The sequence below is a fragment of the Porites lutea genome, chromosome 2 (genome assembly GCF_958299795.1).
Source record: "Porites lutea chromosome 2, jaPorLute2.1, whole genome shotgun sequence".
Classification (NCBI taxonomy): Eukaryota; Metazoa; Cnidaria; class Anthozoa; order Scleractinia; family Poritidae; genus Porites; species Porites lutea.
In genome coordinates, this window is record NC_133202.1 from 49,792,526 (window position 1) to 49,808,001 (window position 15,476).

The 15,476-nt window shown below is 38.6% G+C and overlaps 1 protein-coding gene across 3 annotated transcripts; it reads right to left on the reverse strand.

Moving 5' to 3' along the window:
- Positions 1–633: 633 nt before the first annotated feature.
- LOC140928926 (aquaporin-9-like) lies at positions 634–13,739 on the reverse strand. 3 transcript variants are annotated; one of them, XM_073378726.1, is made up of 7 exons: positions 6,808–6,933; positions 6,550–6,642; positions 4,510–4,636; positions 4,052–4,189; positions 2,967–3,085; positions 2,371–2,588; positions 634–1,333 (listed from the first exon to the last, which is right to left on the reverse strand). In XM_073378726.1, the coding sequence occupies exons 1-7, from the start codon at positions 6,895–6,897 to the stop codon at positions 1,177–1,179; spliced, it is 942 nt and encodes a 313-aa protein (XP_073234827.1). In that variant the 5' UTR covers positions 6,898–6,933; the 3' UTR covers positions 634–1,176. The 3 variants fall into 3 exon arrangements, with proteins under 3 accessions (XP_073234827.1, XP_073234829.1, XP_073234828.1); XM_073378728.1 differs by lacking the exon at positions 6,808–6,933 and adding an exon at positions 10,507–10,627 and having other exon boundaries at positions 637–1,333; XM_073378727.1 differs by lacking the exon at positions 6,808–6,933 and adding an exon at positions 13,651–13,739 and having other exon boundaries at positions 639–1,333.
- Positions 13,740–15,476: the final 1,737 nt, after the last annotated feature.

The window sequence follows — 15,476 nt, forward strand, 5'->3', positions numbered from 1 at the left end:
ATATTGTCACATTACTCCTTTATTAGTAGATTTACACTGGCTGCCTGTAAAGTTCAGAATTGAATTTAAATTTCTGTTGATTGTTTTTAAGATTTTTAAGGGCTTAGCACCTTCGCACTTATAAGTTTTTTAATTACTGCTAAACCTGTATCCAAATATAATTTAAGAAATTCTAGCCACAGTACCCTACTTAGTTATCCCAATGTTAAGCCCAAGGCAACTCTCGGTGAACGGTTCTTTCTGTTTGCTGCACCTAAGTTATGGAATGCTGTGCCAAGATTTATCAGGGAATCCATTTCAATTGACACTTTTAAGAGAGAGTTGAAGACTCACCTTTTTAAAAAAGCTTTTTGTACCACTTAAATTATAAGATTGTATTTTTAGCTTACTAGATTATAAATAATTTTTAGCTTATAATTGTTAAGATTATGCTAACAGAATTTATCTTTTTAACTTTTAGCCATTAGTTTTTCTATTCTATATCTATATTATCATCTTATTTTATCATTTTCATAATCATAATTATTCATAATTATTATTAGTAGTAGTATTATTGTTTTATTTTTTTTACCTATGGCGCATTTTAATACATTTATATAGATATTTGCGCCTTATAAGTTTTTGAAATTAATTAATTAATTAAGTAAAGCTGCATGATGCGGCTTTAAGTCGGTAAAACCGAAGGCCAGCTTTGATCTCCAAGCATACCTACTTCATAAACCAACATTCAAGTTTAGCAAATGTCGTTTATTTTAAAAAATAGACGACATCCCTCGAAAAGGCAGGAACGATTAATGTAGCTAAATCTTAAAAATGACGAATGAAATGGAATTCTTCAGATAGTATGGACCAAACGAAAACCAAGAAAGAAGAGAGACTTTGAGGATAACATTTTTATATAACTACATATTTTTTATCATCATTTTTTAAAACATAAGAACTTAAAATTACTTCGAAACAAAATGTAAGATATGGCTTTTCACTTTTCCTATACGCGATACAGGCATGGAAAAAATATACGTACATACATGTAAATGCGACCGTTAAGGACTATACATCTAAAAGGAGTTCAAGGGAGATCGAAGGTGAATACAATAAAATGCTAGATTGTCGTCAAGTCTCTCTGTAAATCTGTCCCAGTGTCCTGGAAACTTTTCCTTGTCTTCTGCAGTGTCTTTACTCACTATTAATCATGCTCTCGAGTTCCATCTTGGCCTCGCTTCCTTCTTCTGAATCGTGGTGCATTTCAATGAAACAAACATAAATCAATGCACCGAGGACACCTCCAAAGAAACAACCGAAGATTGGGACCCAAGACCAGTTGTTGCGCGCCCTGGGAAAAAAGGTTAACAAAATGTTAGGCTCAAGTTTCATTGAAAAAAGTGCCATGAGACTAGGAGATGGAAAAGAGAAGAGAAAGATAGGGGGACCTTTCCACTAGTAGTACTTTCCCATTTTTTGCTCGGATTGCTTCGCTTGCCCCGCCACTTGTAGTATTTTTATAGGTCCTACATTAACTAAGCATGTTCAGCTAAGATAGCTAGCATGCGTAGCAAGCGTTTCCACACGAGTTCGTCGACAACGTTAGCAATGTGGGGAGTGTTGCCGCTGTGAAGAATGTTGTATGAAAATTCGAGCGGAAAGGAAAAGAGTCAACTGGCCTGAAATATCCATGTGGGTCAGGATGTTAGTGTCAGTCAAGGCGATCTGACAAAAATTTCTTGACTGGTTATCTTCTGGCCAACAGTTTTGGTCTTTCCTCTAAATCTGACATATATTAGAATCTTAGAAACTAAAATCACAATAGATAACAAATTATCATGATTATTATCATTATTATCATTAACATTACCATCATAATTATCGTCATCGTTATCGTTATCATTATCGTTATTATTATTATTATTATTATTATTATTATTATTAGTATTATTATTATTATTATTAATAATAATAAATCGGACTATTGATATGTTTCCTTACTTCATATATATCTTTTTATTTCATTATTATTATTACTATTTTTTTTGTTTTTTAGCAGTTGAAAGAAACTTTTGAATTTTAGAGGTTGACAGTTTTTTTTTTTTATTGAAATGAAAGTTTTTTTAATTCGAAAAAATTTTTCTTAGTTTTAATTAACTTTTTTTTTTTTTTAAGCTAAAATTAAGTGCTTTTTAAATAGACAGAAATTGTAAATAGTGTTTTTGAATGAATAGTTTTTTCTTTTTTTTAAGCGAATTAATTGTAAATAGGATTTTAATAGTTTTTTAATAAAATTGTCTATTTTATTATTATTATTATTATTATTATTATTATTATTACTATTACTATTATCAAAATTTTTCATTTTACTAAGAAACTAAAACTCACGTAAACACTTCGCCGCCCCATCCTGCCATGGCAGTAAATATCCTCGGTCCAAGATCCCTAGCAGGATTGATTGCATAACCGCAATTGAATCCAAATGTTGTGCCGATGACAAATACCAACAGTCCGATGACAACAGGTACCACTCCCTGGTCGGGAGCGTTGTTGTTTCTGTCGATGATAGCGAAAACACAGCCAACTAACAGCGCGGTACCAAGTACCTGAAAAAAAAGAAAGAGGAGAAAAACATTGTGAGTCAATGTATGGTGCTTCTACTTAAAAAATATTTGAGATAACAGAAAAATAAATTAAGATAATGTTATTTACTAAATATAGTTGCGAACTATAAATCATCACGCTTATAAATGCCCAGAGACTCAAAAATCGTTTTCACTTCAATTTGATCAACCTCGTTAGGAGCTTGATTCTTCACATCTCTTTCCAGGGCTTTAGCCTGAGTAACAGGCGTTGAGTCGTTTAAATAACTCTCTTGACTATCAACTTGATCACGAAAATCAAAACGTTGTCTAAGAAGTTATTTGGTAATGGGAAGTCGTTAGCCTTTTCACCTATACTGCTGTTTCGTCTCTCGTATTTACCTGATCACCGAAGCCATTTCCTGTTGATAAGAAGGGCTGAGGATACGTCGCCCAGATCCCTGCCGTGCCTTTTGGACCAAGTACCTGACGAACACCACCATCAAATTTATTCAAGGCATCTAGGAGATTCCAATTATAAAGCAATAAGAAACTTTCAAAGGGTTCAAGAAAATAAAAAAAAAAACGTTAATATGTCAATACCTGGAACAAGTGTGAAAGTGAAAAGGTTTTACTTTGAAAACAAAAAACAACACCAGCAGCAAATTATAATTGAAGGGTGCTTTTGCCAGTTTTTGTCAGATGACTATTGTATAGAAGTATAGAACTTGAAGTTAAGAAAGGAAAGCAAATCAGTGAAATATCTGATTAAAGAGATTTCCTAATCTGCAAGTTTTTTCGCCCATTATTGACTAAGAACATCTAGAAGGTAGAGTAACTGGGCAGAAAAGATCAAGTTGAAGTTGTTCAGAGCAACTACGGAGAAAATTTTCCTTCACGGGAGTACCACTTGGTCTTTGACAAAAGCCGAAGAAAAAAGCCTGGATGGAACTTATACAAGAATGCTGCAAATGTGGAAAACATATCTTGGAAAGACAGGGTTAAAAATAGCGAGCTTTATTGTAGTCTAGAAAACGTGACCTTTACCATTCAAAATAGAAGAATTTCTCTCTCTGGACATGTATTTCGTGATGAAATGAGTCAGAGCTCTCCAGCGCAATGCTAACACAGGTGCCTGCTCATTGAGGGCAAAAAGAGGATGTCCTTCAACTACATGTATTAACACACTGCTGAGGGATACTGGGCTGGCGAACGTTCGAGATCTTGAAAGTTGTATGAGGGTCGAGCCCTAAGGGGCAAGTTTTCTTCCCGTCATCTTTTAGGCGTCGACCGTGAGTAAATGAGTAAGTATTGACTAGCATCAAGAGCGGCTCTTGCTAGCATTTGATAGCAATTAATTCACTCTTGATCTTACGGTTTGTGCTTTCCAGGGGAGTGACATAAAAGACTCAGGCCTTCGAACTGCGATTGCTCCTTAAACCAATTCAAACGAATGTCAATCCATCAAAGTATGCCCTTGCACTCACCATAGTATACACCATAAACACACGCTGAAGCCACAAACGCCCCCAACATCTGCGCCGCACAATATACGGGAACTTTCCTCCATGGCAATCTCTTGACGACGGCGAAAGCCAGTGTTACAGCGGGGTTCATGTGAGCACCTGAAAGCGTTTAAGATAAAATATTTCCTATAGGAGACCAAAAGAAGTGTTTACTGTGAATAACTTCAAATAGTGGAGCCTGTGTGTAATATGTATTCAACAGAATCGTTTAAAACAACTCTCTGACTATCAACTTTAACTTTGAACATTGCTGGTACCACATGAGTACGTGGATATAAATCCAATTTGAAGTTTTTTTTTTTTTGCTAGCTAAATTATTTCCAATCATAGAAGTTAAAATAAAAATGAGGTCCTCTTCAGAATAGCTAACGTCTTTAACCATGCAAAGTAAATTCACCATCAATTAGTGTATTGCATACCTGAGATTCCTCCCGCCCAGTAGCAGCCCATTGTCACACCCATGCCCCAGCCAAAATTCACAGAGAAGAAATTTCCAAACTTCCAGTTGCTAAGAACCATCTGAGCTACAGACCCAACACCAAAAATCTGAAAATCAAGCGTACAGGATTAGCCCAATTTTGAGATTTAAAAACTGTTAAGGGACCGGTCATTATTTATCACCTGGGGGGGGTCGGAGGATTTTGGGGGGGATCACTTGATTTTTAGGAGAACAGAGGGGGGGATCAGTCGTAACTGAGAGCCCAAAAGGGGGGGATCACTGAAAATTTTGGAAGGATTCGGAGGGGGGACCACTAAAATCTGCTTGAAAAATGCCAGTTTGAAAGCATACAACATAAATGTGCCCATTCTGCTGGGAGATGATAGCATTTGCAATCTCAATTTGTTCTAACACAACTTTATTTAAAAAACGGAAGTCTGTCACACTGGCGAATGTGTGCATTTCAATTTATATCGAGAAAGCTTTGTTTTAAAGCTTTTGTATTTTTCCTTTTATAACGTGCTCATGACTTAGCTAATATTCGTCTTTAAACATGACAGGTGAATTCTAAATTGTGAACTATATAAACTTCTGATAACTGAAACATTGTAAAAAGCGTGTTTGTTTAAACATAAACCATTTATCGCCTCTCCAGGAATGGGCGTCCTGTGTCAGCTCTATACTAAATTCGATTCAACTGCTTCATCTGCCTCATCTTGAGCCTCATCATCCCATTCAACAACTTCATTTGCCTCTTGAGCCTCGTCATCCGATTCAACAGCAACATTTAGTCCCCTTCGGCAGGTTGACCCTGGACTTTGTGCCCTTAAAATGGCCGCTACTTGCTCTAGATTTTTTGCTAGGGTCGTGCTAAAAATACCCTTTTCTAGTAGCCATAGCAAAGGGTCTAGATGCAAACGCCTTGTTAGTTTCTTAGCAAAGTCAGCATTGATGCTATCTACAGGAGTAACTCTATCATTCTCTTCGATTGAACCGAAAATTTGCCCCGCGACCTCGATTGAGGTCAAGTTTCCTAAGAGATGACGTGCCCTCTGCTTGAGTCGCTTGTCCTTGGTTTTTCGGACCTTCCTCTTATTTTCCTTCTTTCTTCTTGACATTGTTGATTTTCTCGCGCACAAAGGAGACTTCTTTGACAGGTTAATATGCGCTGTTGTCAACTTGTTGGATGCGGACTGAAGTTCCTGCAGTGTAGTGATTCGCCTATGTGCTTCTTCTAAATAGGCCAACTCATCGCCTGCAAATGACTTTAGAGTGTGGTCCTCTGAAAATTGTCGCTAAATATGACCTGCTGATAGGGACTTGGCGGACTGCTATTTGGCACTCTAAAAAAAAGTAACTTTGCAGTTTCAAGCACTGATTGCAGTTTCAAGCACTTTGCAGTTTTAAGCAAGATTGCTTGTATGTCAACTGAATTCAGATGTCTGGATCCGGACTAGAAAAAGACACGGATCAAGAGACACTTTTAAAAAAAAGACTGCGCGATAACGGCTTTATTATGCTGTAAGTACATCATAGTTAGAAATACTACCTGTATATGAACGTTTAAAACACTAAATATACACGTCGAAAGGTGAATATGGGTACAAAGACATGGGGGGGGGGGGATCACGAAAGTTATATATAGTTATGAGGGGGGATCACTTCAATAAAATAACATTTAAAGGGGGGATCGGCTAAATTTCATCGTGTTTAACCCAAAATCCTCCGACCCCCCCCCAGGCGATAAATAATGACCGGTCCCTAAACTACAAGACATAGGGTGTCGACAATGTCGCCAACTTTCTACAAAAAAATACATTCTTGTGTTTGTTGAGCATTCATCGGTCTTTTAAGATACCGACTTATTAACGCATATCTATTTCGTATGGCCTCTCTTTCTTTCCGCCCCTTCCCCGTCTGCTCAATTTTGTTTTCTTTACCTCCTCTTCGCTCCTTTTTCCTGACTAGGTGACCGTACACAGGTTCATGTGAACATACTGTTTATTCACTTTTTACTTACCAGTAAAATAAATGTGGACCAGAATTCCGCGACGGCTTCTCTCATCAAAGGAGACAAGCGGAAACGCTTGACCATGGTGAAAGCTTCTCTGCACTGCAAAATCAAATAAATTGCTAACAATTTTTAACCTAGTTTTTCACAACAGCGAGACTTCTGGGTTTAAGTGACGTCTTTCCTGGTGTCTTAACCATCTTAATAGCTGATCTTTCCTAGCAATGAAACATATTACTTTGTATCTCAAAAGAATTGGATCCTTACTTTTCGAAACCTCTTTATTCGGACACCCTCTTCGAGCCTGTCAGTACTGCAAACTTTGTCAGCAGTATTCTCACGGTCATTGCTAGCCATGATGCTCAATGTCCCCCGCCAAGTTTGTGATCAAGCTGCAGATTCTAAGTCCACGATTTTGTTCAAGTGTGTGTTTCAAAGCCGATGCGTCACTACTGCGATATTTTGTGTTTGTGTTTTCTTTTATGGCGTTATTAACTCTTGAGGGGCTAATTGGCTGCATGGGACGTGCTTTTATTAGAAAATACGATGTAAGATAGATCTGGCAGTATTAGACGAATTGCCTCTTAAAGTAAGCAAGATTAACTTGCAAAGAGCCCGAAAAGGTTTGTAAAATAAACAATGTTTGCACGCATAGTAAACTTGTTGACCTGCCAAAGCTGAAGAACTAAAAACTACATGGGCAACCATTACGTGAGCCGTTTTACATCGATCATGAGAGAGCAAGAATCTGGCATGCTGAAATTCCGTTGGTCCTCACAGGTTAATTGTTTGCTCACGCCTATTCTTCTTTAAAAATGTAGTTAAAAAACCTTAAGGTTAAGATGTTGTAAGGAATTTATCTAAAAAACAAAAACAACAAGCCATACTAATAAGATGAAATGAGAGAAGCCTAGATTAACGACAATGTAAGAAACATCGTCAACTCTCTTCAAGTTTAGAAGCTGACCTTAAATAGCGTATTTACAAGAACGTACGTTTGAAAAAAAAAAAAAAAAAAGGAAACTGTAAATTCATCCTCGTTGTAAGTTTAGTTCCCCGACGAAATCTCAAATCAAATCGATTGGAATCATGAAGTCGAGGCAAAGTATCCAAGTTGAAGTTGGTCAGTCTCAGGCCGGCGCTTACCAAACGTCAGACCGGTCATCTTGAAATTAAAATAAGCTCTTTCTAAGAATTTTCTGGGGCCAGTATCTTTTTCCTGCATTTTGTATGACCGTTTGCACGGACGGCTTTTCAATTTGCCACCTTTCTCCAGACCTCAGTAGGCTTACGACAATTGTTATCATTCTTTTAGTTATAAGACAACATTCAGCTAACAAGATTAATTAAATAATGATATCAACAGAAGGTCTGGAATCAAATGAGGGTAAAGTGTCTACCCTCTAGCATCTCTCAATTCAAAACAAGCAAACAGTACTATGTTTGTGGAGTCATAAAGGGCTTACATTTGAATATATAAGCTATAGACGATTAACCACGATTAAGTGGAGAATTCAAGCACTTCTATTTTATTTTAGTCACATTTTTGCCGTACTGTTGATCCCACTACAAGAACATGACACCTGGGAGCTCCTACAGTTTGCAAGGAGTATCTTACTAACCAGCTTTACTTTGGCTTTAAGGCACTCAAATAATGCTTCACTTTGCTTGTTTGTCTGTTTGTTCGTTTGTTTTTTCAGCATTAACCGTTTTTTCAATAAGGATGGACAAGTCTGACAAGTGCATGAAGGTATACTCCTGAGTTTAACCGAACGAGACCCACTGGTCTCTAATGCTTCGATTTCAGACAAAATGCACATTTTATCCGGGGGAGTACTCAACAAATTTTCATACGGGGAGGTTCCACCCCGAGGTCCAGCCCCTTGCCCTTTTATATACCATTTTTCACGAAAAAGTTACCCCTTTCGTATACCTTCTATTGACAAATGGTACCCCTTCCATATACCTTGTTAACAACCTTGTATCCCTTTTGACTGGTGCAAATGAACTGTCTTCTAAAAAGGAATCAATCACACAAATAGAACGTTTTCTCGACTTTATAAAGCCATAACATTCATCTGTTAGCCCTGTGGGCTCTTTCACAGATTTCCCTACCCTTTCATATACTTTAGCTAGTGAAATCCCTACACGTTCATAAACCTGAAGCCTGAAAAAGGTGCCCCTTTCGGGCGGAGCCTCCCCGTATAGGCCAATATAGGGAGTACACCCCCCACCCAACCCGGGGCATTTGCTATCTTTCGATATCTTCAAACTAATTTTTCTGCACTTTTGAATTCTGCAGCACTGGTTGAAAATGGTCGTACGTGCTTAGTTTAATAATACTTCTTTTCGCCATAAGCTGATTATATACAACAATCAATTTCGCAAGTCATTACGGTGAATACTAGTACATGTACTTATGGGAACAGGTCAAGTCTCGTTTCTTAGGCTAATTAAGCTTTGTTCTGTGGATGACGCGAAATTTAGTCGATGTGTTTGCAAACACACAAGGAGAATCCAGTATTGGTCAATGAAGCAGTAAAAGTCTTCCTTTTACGGAAGACTTGGCAACCAGTTACAAAGGAATCATGACTTTACGTCGCATGACCTGAACAAATGAAACTGGGATTGACTTAACCAATGACTTACTATATCCGGACGTATATGACCTACATTTGCAGATTACTGGACCAAAATAATCTTATGAGATAGTTCTCGCTCAAAGACGCCGATTCCATACCCTAGCTTTACATGACGGAGAAAGCCAATAGGTGTCGATAACGCCTAGTGGCTGGCTTCTCCCGCTTAGTCCAACTAAAATAAACATAATGGACGACTGGGAACGAGATTGGGAACGAATTCTTTGGAGAAAGATGAAGGCCAAACACAGGGTCCTCAAAAAAGGTAGCCGGTGGAATGATCGACCTAAAGTGCAATGAATAACATTTGAGAAAGAAGTCAGCCGGAATTATTGCCGGTTTTAGTTCTTTTAAGGTATCATTAAAGCTTAGGTGAACGGGCCAATACCTAACCTGTTCGAAGACTTCGAAGTTGCAAAGGAATTATGACTTAACGTCGCATGACCTGAACAAATGAAACTGAGATTGAGTTAACCAGTGACTTACTATATCCGGAAGTATATAACATATATTTGCAGATTACTGGACGAAAATAATCTTATGAGATAGTTCTCGCTCAGAGGCGCCGATTTTTCATGCCCTAGCTTAACATGACTCGGTGTCGATAAAAAGCTTTTTAAAACTACGCCTAATGGCTGGCTTCTCCTGTTTAGTCCGACTAAAATAAACATAATGGAAGACTGGGAACGAGATTGGGAACGAATTCTTTGGAGAAAGATGAACGCCAAACACAGGGTCCTCAAAAAAGGTATCCGGTGGAATGATCGACCTAAAGTGCAATGAATAACATTTGAGAAAGAAGTCAGCCGGAATTATTGCCGGTTTTAGTTCTTTTAAGGTATCATTAAAGCTTCGGTGAACGGGCCAACAACTCTAGGGAACTCTTGAGACGTTCTTGTCATTTTTACCTCACTAGGTATAATTGAAGGCATGACTCAAGTAAGGCTTTGCGGTCATTTTGTGTCGCGGGCTTAAACGCTTATTACTACTATTAAATGAGACATACGACAATGAATTAAACTTATCCTGGACCCATCCTTGACCAGAGGTATAAAAGTGGATAGCAATGCTATCGTTCAGCAAGGCAGTAAAGTATTCAGACTCAACTTAATATAAACAAAACAAAGCATGAGAATTTTTTATGCTACAATAACATTGATGAATCGGAAGAAAGCTCAAGGTCCGTAAAAAGATTTACTTTAGCCTGATTTAAATTTCACCTCATATTTTACACCGTCTTGTCCCTTAGCAAGTTTTGTCACGCTCTAGGACTGGGTGCCCTTCTGATGTGGAGCAGTTAGAACTTACGTCTTATAAAGAGACTTACCTTCAACTAAACATCAAGCTACAATGAGGCATTACTTACAAACCTCAGTGAAGTTGGTAAAATACTAATTAATGTTGCGAATATTACTAGAATAGAATGCGTTTTATCATAAATATTATCAAATTGCGACAGCCTTCTTTCGACAGGCTGTCGTTAGTAAAGTCAACAAGGAGACTGTAATGAAGATTCCTGATTTAATTATACTAAACAAATTCATTTACAAGCTGCCCGCAATAAAGATCAGCATTTCAGCTCTGGAGGAGGGGGTACTCAACACAGGTTTCATACGGGAAGGCGCCGCCCTGAGGTCCAACCCCCGGCCTACCCTTTTATATACCATTTTTAAATGAAAAGGTACCCTTTTCAAATGTCTTCTATTGCCAAAACTTCTGAAAATGAACTGTCGTTGAAATACCAATAAATTACAAAATCAAAACGTTTTCTCGACTTTTTCCTAGCCACAAAATGCATCTGTAAACCCTTTCAGACCGAAATGACAGATTTTGCTACCAGTTCATATACTTCAACAAGTGAAATTCCTACCCTTTTATTTACCTGAAGCCTCAGTAAAAAAGGTACCCCTTTCGGGCAGAGGCTCCCCTTATAGGCCATTGAAGGGAGTCCTCCCCCCGGGATCTTTAATAGCCCAACATCTCGCCCCTCTGGCCGGCCGGCTGGCACACTCATAAGTGTCTCTCACTTTGCTCAGAAAGATGCACAGTTGTAAAATTAGGTGGCGAATAATGAAGAACCATCGTCGGAAGGATCCTTGCAAGAATCGTATTATATTCGGGTAATCAATTGCATAGCCTCTGCTGTAGGCGTTGGAAAGGGAAGGGAAAAGGAATTTGGCAGCGTGACAGCGCGTGAAAGAAAAGAGAAGAGGGGAACTTCCCTTCTTCCTCGCGCGCCCGAAATCAACTTTCGCTTCCCTTTTGAACGCCTGCCACGCAGCTATCATCTGTACTACAGTATACCCAGTGGTCTCAGTTGATGAAATTTTTTTCGGATTTGTGAATCAATCCTTGTGTTTTTAATAAAACAAGGCTCTCCCAGGAAGCTCAAGCAAAGCCTTTTTTTTTACAGACGCCATATCAAGGATTAGTTTAACGAATTGTGGTCAGTCGTTATTGATTTTTTCCGCATCGCTTGAGCTTAAAGGGAAACGCAATTCTGGTGACGAATTCATCAGTAAGGTAGTTGGCGGAAAACCTAAGGTAGAAAGATCCGTTTCCGATTAGTCGCAGCGCAAAACCAATTTTAACCCAGAGAGGCACAATACTGGCTTTACTGGTCGACAGACCTGCTGGGATGTTTGTTAAGGATTCTCATCATATCTTTCAACAGAAATGAAACCACAAGTGCAAGCCGATGAACCAAGTCACGAAATCACTGACGTAGACCATGAAGATATGTGCCGCCTTGTCTGACACACTATCTACCACCATGAGATTCATACTTAAAGGGCCCCCTCCCAATATTTCCCCAAAGATGATTTAAGCGACTCTCCACCCTTTTTTGGAATTCTTCACTTATCAGTCAGCCATGTAAGAATTTCTGTCCCGGGAGTACTGTACAGTACTCCCATATACCAGCCATATAGGTATGTGCCGCCCCAAAGGGTTTGACTTTTACGCCGTTTTGGTCTGAAAACGGGTCTAGATTTTGCCCATTTTGGTCTGGAATCGAGTATGATTTACGAAGGACTACGGTTGTGTATCAATGTGTTCGTCTTTTCAATTCGAAACGAATAAGAAAGAAAGTGTCTATATGCGAATTCGAAATGGATTTTAAATAATCTTTTTGTTGCGGTTTTAATCTCAGCAATAATGACATAATTTCTTTTTTATGAAAACCGAGTTTGATGTTGCGTTTTGTGACCACCTCCAGGTCTGAAAACGGGTATGAATTTGAGAGGCCAGGTCTGAAAACAGGTGTGGAAAATGACAATTTTTGGTCTGAAATAAGGTCAGGATTTGGAGAACTGAGCCGCACTCCCTCACCAAGAATTCCCAGGAGTACCCCCAGGGATTTCTGTCCCACATTTGTTTCCCTTTCTAACACATTTAACTAAGAATTGGCTGCTACTTTTTCGTTGCGTCGACTATTTACACCAGCCTGTTTAATTTTCATTACTTTTGTTCGAGTCCATGCTTAGTGGACTAAGTGATCCTGATACCTAGCAAGTAATTTTCAGGTGATCATGGAGTATCTTCATACCCCCCGGGTTAGACGTTTTTCAAATATTGACATGAATGCGGTGTAATGACCCACGAGGTTGGTAATGATCTACCGCTCTCCTTTATTAATTGGCTTAAAAGTATTCTTTGACACTTTTAAGACCCTTTTAAAAGTTGGTAACTAAGGTTTTTAAGTCATTTCCATCAACTCTGTGCAACGTGGTTCTCTTCATAATGGTGGATTTGCACTGTCGCGTAATTTTAAGGAGCGTTGGACCGCATATTTTACGCAAGTAAATAAAAAGAGGCTATGTAGGACTATGTATGAAATGTATGTACGTGTGACCTTTAATTGCATCGTTTTTTGTGTGACCTTCCATATAAATTTGTGAACTACGCAAAGGGTTCGCAAAGGGACGGCAGAGGGAAGAAGACGGCAAACCTTGTGTGAGAAGCGTGACAATAATTCTGTTTGAAAACAATTTCCGCCAAACTTCACCTTCCGTTTGAAAGATCTTTTTGTAAAAGATCAAAACACAGTTGTATTGATTGAACATCAACACAAACACGCAGGTAACAGGCCTGTCACGTTTGTCACACACAAGCGTTTTGCCGTCCTCTTCTTTGCGTCGTCCTGTTGCGTAAGCTTACTAAACTCTGTTTTATACGAGCGTAAAAGTAACTGCGTCGCTCGTGAAAATTACCCGACAGTGGAAATCCACCTTAAGATAGACGCTAGGTGCCAATCCCAGAGGTCTTCTTCTATAATAGATCAAGAGAGAGTTGACTGAAGTTCTATTCAGGTCCCTTGGCTGAGTACTTGTGGTAGCACTGCAGCCTTGCTCGCGTCCCCTTGCGAACCCATACTCGCGCTTTCTGTAAATTTCAAGCGTGGACGAGTTCCAGCATTTAATATATACTAGTCTACATATAACCTATTTATAAGACAACGTTAAGTACTAACCATTGTTGGAGTAGAAAGTCTCTGCTGCAGAGTAGGCTGAACAGTTCGTTTGAATGATAATTGTGTGTACAATTTGCGTTCTTGGAATAGTGCCTGGGTGTAAGATTTCAAAGCTTGCGTGTCAGACGAGACGATATGAACAACTTGAAAGACAATCACCCTTTGTATGTAATGTTAACATTCCGGATTTGATATCATTTCAGTTATTTTCATCTATATATTATTATTTGACTTCTTTAAAAAACTAAATTAAAGACAAGAGGATTTTAAAAAACATGTTCCTCAGATAGAAAAATATGCGAGGGTAAAAAAAGAGGCTCGAGGGCTTTCGCAGCAGCAGCAATTTGTAACTTTGAACAAAGGGAACAATGGGTTAAATGAGCATTTAAAATGTCAGTTACTTATGAATTGGGGATGGTGGGGTGGGACTGGGGGAAGACTATTTAGAGGAAGTGCTTCCCTTCACGATATTGCGAGGATTCATATAAAACCTTTGAAGACTAGGCAGGCAGGTCTTAGCGACCGATGGCAGCCGTGAAGCAATGCATGTCAGTGGGCAGTGTATGACATCTCGCAGTTTAATTAGATACGGTATGTTTTTCAAATCGAAGATATTTTATTGATAACAATGCTGACTATTAAAATCCTATTCACAATTAATTCACTTAAAAAAAACTGTTTCGTCAAAGCACTATTTACAATTCCTTTCGTTTAATAAAAACACTTAGTTTTGATTAGAAAAAAAATTCATTTCATTAAACAAAAATTATTCAAATTAAGAACTTTTCATTTCAATTAAAACAATTCATTTCGAATAAAAAAAGAAGAAACTATTTTCAAGGTCAATTGCATTCTTACTAACTAGAGACAATCACTAAAAAAATCACTAAAAAAGAAAAAAAGCCAGAGAAAAGCGCCCTGGGGACGAGGTTGGCCCAGGGCGAAGTTGGATTGGCGGCTTCACTTGCTCCCTCTCTCGCGGAGGAAACTTTCAACTGAAAAATCTCTGGGACCAGGGTACTTTTGTGCACTGCTAATATAAACCGATTTGAACTATCTTCTTTAAGTTGCGAGTTCCCACTAGTACACCTACGTCAGTATACCCGACACAACTGAACCTGAACTGCAAAGGTCCGCAAACGAAAATGTCGAAGGACGTAGGATCGATCTACAGGAGATCTGATCAGCAAAAATATATACCAAGTGGCAAGAGAGAATGATCTAGAGAAGTGGACATAAATCTGTTTATTAAAATCCGTTTTAAATCTGTTTGAACAGTTTTATGTTCACTTGGTATACCCGTTAGCCGTTCAGGGTGTTTCATGCAAGGGAGCTCAGTAGATAGAAGAAATGTTTTTTTTTTTTGTAATTCTCTTTCTCGTAACAAGCATCACCACAATCTGACCAGCTTGCTTTGATTACTTATAAAGGCGCCAAAATAAAAGCATTAAATACAGTTAAAGGAAAAAAGAAAAAAATAAATTTAACAAGTGCTCACAAGGATTAGGTCGACAAGTTTTACCAGTTTTAGCAGCATTCAGGGCTCTACATCAAGAGAGATGCCGGGGGGGTACTCCTGTGAGTTCTTGGTGGGCTTGTGCCCCCCGGTTGTCCAAATCCTGACCCTATTTCAAACCAAAAAATGTCATTTTCGACGCCCGTTTTCAGACCAGGCCTCTAAAATCCTTCCCCTTTTTCAGACCTGGTCTTAAGGCAGAAATTGTGTCATCATTACTTGTCTTACTTAGATTAAAGCGCAAACAGAACAATTCTTTAAAAGCAGTAGAATTCGCATGTTCCTCAGTTTCGTTCTTATTCATTTGGAA

Excerpts from the sequence above, each read along its gene's own strand:
- LOC140928926 (XM_073378726.1), bottom strand. The coding sequence starts at position 6,897 with ATGGCTAGCAATGACCGTGAGAATACTGCTGACAAAGTTTGCAGTACT. Across the intron at positions 3,086-4,051 it reads TGTTTATGGTGTATACTATG|ATGCCTTGAATAAATTTGAT; the intron begins GTGAGTGCAAGG and ends GGAATCTCCTAG. Across the intron at positions 1,334-2,370 it reads TGGGGCGGCGAAGTGTTTAC|GGCGCGCAACAACTGGTCTT; the intron begins GTGAGTTTTAGT and ends CTTTTTTCCCAG.